At 40.3% G+C, this 6,441-nt stretch overlaps 1 protein-coding gene across 1 annotated transcript; it reads left to right on the top strand.

Annotated features, from left to right (window-relative positions):
- The first annotated feature begins 2,702 nt into the window (after nucleotides 1-2,702).
- LOC110034137 (cation/H(+) antiporter 1-like) lies at nucleotides 2,703-4,984 on the top strand. The gene is made up of 2 exons (XM_020738418.1): nucleotides 2,703-3,689; nucleotides 4,337-4,984. The coding sequence occupies exons 1-2, from the start codon at nucleotides 2,703-2,705 to the stop codon at nucleotides 4,982-4,984; spliced, it is 1,635 nt and encodes a 544-aa protein (XP_020594077.1).
- The last annotated feature ends 1,457 nt before the right edge of the window (nucleotides 4,985-6,441 follow it).

The following is a 6,441-nucleotide window of genomic DNA, read 5'->3' on the forward strand; positions in this document are numbered from 1 at the left end:
GCCGTCTGGGTGGGTGCGCGTCGCAAGCCGTGTCCTGTTCGTTGGCGGGGGTTCACCGTAAGTCTCCTCAGGTCACGGGTTTTATCCCCCGTGGTGCGAGGTTCTTGAATAGTTATACACATAGTGCAGACTCTCATCAAGGGGCCTTGATGCGCATGAGAAATCAAATATCGATTTCCTTTCTTTATATATATATATATATATATATATAGATAATGAGATAACGATCATAGGATCCTCTAGACTAGATAAGAGGAACAATATCTCCTTTATGAGCTCCATCCCCTTCTTTATATAGTACAAGGAGAATGCCAATTTTATATTACATTATGAGACAAAGATTAGTAATAGTACATGAAAATTTAAGGGAACTATAACCTCGTGTTTATATAGTGCAGTGCTATCAACTGTGTTCTCATGTGTTAGTTAAGTTGGGCCACTCTTTATGACGGTGTATGTATGTTGATGTGCACTAAGGTGAGTTATGAGTTGACTATAACTGGGTCGTCAATTCATCTACGCATAACTGACAATTCGCCTGGGAGGAGCTAGCAACTCGCAATTCGTCGAGTCAGAATAGTTCATCAAGTGGGTTGTCATTTTTTATTAAAATTGTTAGATTTCTAGGGTCAAATTTGTGATGCGAGGTCTTTTAGTGAAAAATAGATATATAATGTTATAAATTTCATATGAATATCGATATATCTTAAATCATTCAAGATATTTTTGAAAGTAATTCGAACAATACTTCTAAAGAAAAGAGAATATTAGAAATTTCTTTCTATATCATATCAATGCTTAGGTATGTGATACATTGGGATGGAGCTCATGTGGTCGTAGGCATCAGGTTGGTGCAGTTGATGCAAGTAAAATGATAGTGTTAGTGTCACACAAATTTAGTTAATTTAGAGTCAGTGTGCCCAACGCCGAGTGCTATGGTAGAAGCTCACTGTTAGTGGCTTACATTAAAAAAATGAGGCGTAAGTTTGACGGTGTAGAGACAGTGACTAGACGGTTGCCTCCAATGTATGAGGTGTCGCAGTAGCTAACAAACATGACCACCTAGCCTAGTTTTGGCATTTAGAGAGAAAGATAGGGAGGTAGGGAGGGAGGGAGGGAGGGAGTTTAAATTTAAATATATATTAATTACAAGACATTTAACCATCAAATTATTTTATCCATCCACACGCACCAAATGAAGTCCTATTCAACGCTCATGGTCTCATTCAAACTGACAAGATGATTTCGATATACTCGTGCAATCCGTTCTTCCAAACGAAGCCCCAATAAATTTTCTTACGTTGGCAAAAATTTCATGAGTAAAATTTCATGGGCATGAAATCAACAAAATTAATAATAAAAGTATACAGTTGCACTCGGTGCACATCTCCCCAAAAATAATAGTAAATATCATGTAACTCGTGAATTAAATTTTTTGCACGGCGAAAAATTAGGATGATGCGAACGTAGAATGTAACACACATTTGGTTTAACAATGCACAAGTATACTCAATCGATGGATCCTAATGCCAAACAATGGTCATCACCTATAGAGAATTATATCCTATTAAACAAGTAGATAAGCATAAAAATAGTTTGAGCCAAAATGAAGTCTCTGGTAAATAAGTGTGGGTTTGCTCGAGCCTAATTATCAACACTAATATATGTACAATGCATTGTATTCCATATAAAATTTGGAATATCATAAACTTTCTTCTCATTTTCTTCTATATTTTTGTTATTACATCTTAAATTTCTTACAATATTTTCCTAATAAAACTGGTTTCTAATGTGCTCATAAAAAACTAAGCGCTAGAGACAAATGAACTGCCAATTATAAACCTTTCCTCAAATAACGGTCAGATTTTAAAAAAATCTCTCATCCCACCATACCAAACAAAACAAACCAACTCCAATCTCTTCCCCAACAGATTAAGAAAACCTCCTCTCCTGAAACTAAAAATTTCAGGAGGAAAGATAAACACCAAGGTGTAGCAGAGACGTCATTCATGGAGTTGAGCTAGCCCAGAGAGCAGAAATCCATACCCTCTTCATCCTCATTTTTCAATCTTCAATCTTCAAACTTAAGCATTAAACCATCGGCAACAATGGCGACGACGGTGCCACTAAATTCCCCAAACCTACTAAATCCAGAGAGCAGAAATCCATACCCTCTTCATCCTCAATTTTCAATCTTCAATCTTCAAACTTAAGCATTAGACCATCGGCAACAATGGCGACCACGGTGCCACTAAATTCCCCAAACCTACTAAATCCATTAGCACAACATATCGGCCGTTGCAGCAATACATTTGAAGATGGCATAATGCGAATCTCCTTCCAGTGCCTCATCCTCATCTTCTTCTCCCACCTTCTTCACCGAACTATCTTCTCTCGAATTGGCCAACCCCCTGTCATCTCCCAAATATTTGTACGTTCTTTAAAACTTTTAAAAATCATACCTTTATTCATTAAAAAAAAAGTATCATTTTTTAAAATTCATCATTCAATTCACACTTTTCAACACAGTGAACCACTGAAATCGACAATTTCATGCATAGATGCATACATAAAAGATGCTGCGTACATAAAAATCAAATTTTTGACATGAGATACGTAAATGCATCATGAATTGAGCGCTACGTATGCAAATCTATTTCTTAATGTCCGATATATAGACAGGATTGCTGATAGGACCAACAATGCTAGCAAAGATAAAGGTATGGCACGACTTCTTCTTATTCGGGAGCAGCAACACCAAACTAATGGGATCAACAGCGACAGCAGGGCGCATGTTCTTCATGCTCTTAGTAGGTCTAGAAATGGACATCCCCTTCCTCCTCCGCTCCCTTCGCCGCTCCATCATCATCACCGCCGGCTCCGCGGCATCCAGTTTCATCGCCGCCGCCGCCTCCTCCAGCATCATCTACCGAGCCACCGGTCCCAACGGCAACCCCATCCTGTTTCTCCTTATCCTCGCCCTTCTATACACCAACACCTCTTCCCCCATCATCATCCGCATGTGCACCGAGCTGAAGCTCGCCACCTCTGACATCGGCCGCCTCGCCGTATCGTCTTCTCTCCTCAACGACATGGCTTGCCTCCTCATCCTCGCAGTGGCCAGCACCGCCCGGTCAGGCCCATACAACAATCGAACCAAATTTCAAAAGCTTATGGGTGGGTTGATTGCGCTTGTGTTGCTGGTCGTTTCAGCATGGGCGCTAAGGCCGACGGTGAGATGGATAAACCGGAGGAATGAAGGGAGAAGGCATATAAGAAGCATGGAGATGGCAGGGTTATTGTTCTCTGTTTTTTTGGTGGCGGTGACGATGGAGGTGATGGGATATAATAGCACCATGGCTTGTTTCATGCTGGGACTAGTTATGCCGAGGGAAGGTTGTACGTTGAGGACGATGGTGGATAAGCTTAGTTATCCGATTAATAACTTAGTGCTTCCGATATTTTTTGGATTTGCGGCCATTAATACTGATATGAGCACACTTGGTGGGGGGATGATGGGAGCGGTGGCGCTGATGGTGGTGCTGAATATTGTTTCTAAGGTGGTTGGGACTCTTGGTGCCACATGGTACCTTGGCATATCGGTTAATGAGGGGATTCTGCTGGGGTTTCTTCTTAATATTAAGGGTCATGTGGATCTTGTTCTGGTATCTTTGGCAAGAGGGGCAGAGGTGAGGTTATGATAAAAAGTTTTGATTTTTTGAAGTAAGAAAGTTCTTGTTGACTTGATTTGAAAGTTATGATCAAACCAAAAAACAATTTTGTACAAGTGGTGGCCATGGCATGGATTAAAAACCATGTTTTTAGGCTTCCAAGTTGCAACCACACATATGATTAATAGATGCTTCTTTTGGTTTTGTCTTTATGTACATAAATATGTAAGAATAAGAATTATGTATGGGTATTTATGTAAATTTCATAATTTAAATTAGGGTATCAAGACTTCTGAATCTATTTTGAGATAAACACAATATAAAGAAAACTGTTATTAAACCAATGTTAAAGCAGGACTAGGATCCCATTCCCAATACTATTTATTATCTTCTATATAAATATTTACATAATTAAAGCCAACATAAAGCAGCATTTTCATGCATGCCACCCAATTCCTATGTATTTGCATCTCAAAATCTCAACTTTCACCAATCTTCCATATCACATCCAAAATTCCACTACTTCAACTGTCAAAAAATTTAAAAAAAAATCATTTTTTTCATAATCAAAATTAAAGTGTGGTGTATGGCATTCATGAGATCATATATAATCTTATGAAATTACTATTTTTCTAACATGTCATCATGAAATTCCATCAACGCAGATATGGGGAGAAGAAGCCCAAAAAGTACTTCTGGTCACCATCCTCCTGGCGACCCTAATCGCCGGTCCCACTGCAGCCTTCGTCATCCGCTTAGAACGCCGCTCACTCTGCTACCGCGGTGCCTCCCTCCACCACCACCCCCCCGGTGCGGAACTCCGCATACTCGCATGCGTCCACAGCCCGCGCGACGTTCCTACGATGCTCAACCTCGTGGAGATCTGCGGAGGCGGCGCGCCGGAATCTCCACTGGCGGCGTACTTAATGCACCTGGTGGAGCTGACTGCGGGCGCGGCTTCGTACTTGCTGTATCACCAGCAGGATGTGGAGGAGGATGGGGGCTGGGAGCACGGCGGGGACGATGCGCGGATTATCACGGCGGCGGCGGATGTGTTCAGTATCGAGACGGGGATAGGGCTGCGGCAGGTGATGGTGGTGTCGGCGATGGAGACGATGCAGGAGGATGTGTATAATGCGACGGTGGATGTGAGGGCGTCGTTGGTGCTGATGCCGTTTCATAAACACCAGAGGGTGGACGGACGGATGCAGGTATTTGCAGACATTTTTCATTTCATAGATCTATCTTACACGTTAACTATAGTTAGGGAGACCTCAGCATGCGTCTATATTATGGTGTCACTCAAATGCTAATTAATCAAATATCAAAATTTAATTATTAAATATGTTAATTATATATTAGAAACACTCTTGTTGCCGGTCTCAAGCCCGGATGTAAAAAGTGGAGGGTTGCGTTAGGTAGTCGAAAAAAGACATGACATGAATCATTTTGATCATTGTGTAAAATAGGACGCACATGGCATGAATCATTTTGATCATTGTGTAAAATAGGACGCGTCCTTGGGAAGCGACGAGTTGTATTAGCTTGAATACAGTGCAAGGGCCGATACATTGGCACTAGGGTGTAGATTGTTGTATGTTAATTATATATTAGAATTGTTTGATATGTATGTGAATCCCTAGTAATTTTATTTTAATAAAAATAGTTAATATCATGCATAGATATGGCTCTTCTTAGAGAGCCATATACACATGTAGCTATGCCTTTGCTCGGCTTAAATACTCCATTTATGTTGAAAAATTATTAGGAACCATAGGTGTGGAGGAGGACCGTATTTGTTGCGTCGTTCTCAAAAAAATATTACATCAGGAATCCGGATATAGTTCTGTGCAATTTTGTATCAGAACTCTAATCAAGACCTGTCACATGTAACGACAAGCCCATCTTAGTAAAAAAAAAATTAATTTAATATACGAATTAGTCTGCCTGTACACGACATGACATGCCCGGATTGATATCCTGTTGTAATATTTATTCGTCGTTCTCAGGAATCCTGATATAGTTCTGTGTAATTTTGTATCAGAACTCTAATAAAGACCTGTCATGTGTACAGACAAGCCCACCGTAGTAAAAAAAATTAATTTAATATACGAATTAGTCTGCGTGTACACCACATGACATGCCCAAATTGATATCCTGTTGTAATATTTATTCGTCGTTCTCTGCAAAACATAATGTGAGCTGAGATCATCACAATATTATGTGAGAGATTTTGTTATGAATTATTTTGCATAATGTAATCATAAGCATCATATAAATTTAATATTTTCACAAAAATTTTATGATAAATTAAGAAATTTCAAAGATGCTTGTACATGCATGTTCGACATTATATGTGTATAAAAACATGAACCTCTTATTTTATATTCCTCCAATAGTTAAAAAATGAAATATTTTGGTGATTTACAGACATACCAGTCAATTCTTATGAATTTACATATCTGCCACGTAAACTTCAATTCTTACATTTATACCACCCAAATCTTTCATATCACAACAAAATACCACCATTTTAATTAACTTTTTTTTAGGTGGGGAGATTGGAAGTGCAACAACTGAACGAGCGAGTGATGAAACGCATACCTTGCACGGTAGGGTTGCTGGTGGACCGAGGTCTTGACGGAAGCCTGGGCGCTCACACCCCCATGGCCGGACCTTCCCCCCATCCCTTACACCAAGTGGCCGTCCTCTTCTTCGGCGGCGCCGACGATCGCGAGGCCCTCGCCTTCTGCCTGCCGCCCCCCCCCCC

This window comes from Phalaenopsis equestris, unplaced genomic scaffold (assembly GCF_001263595.1).
Source record: "Phalaenopsis equestris unplaced genomic scaffold, ASM126359v1 Scaffold001357, whole genome shotgun sequence".
NCBI classification, from domain to species: domain Eukaryota; kingdom Viridiplantae; phylum Streptophyta; class Magnoliopsida; order Asparagales; family Orchidaceae; genus Phalaenopsis; species Phalaenopsis equestris.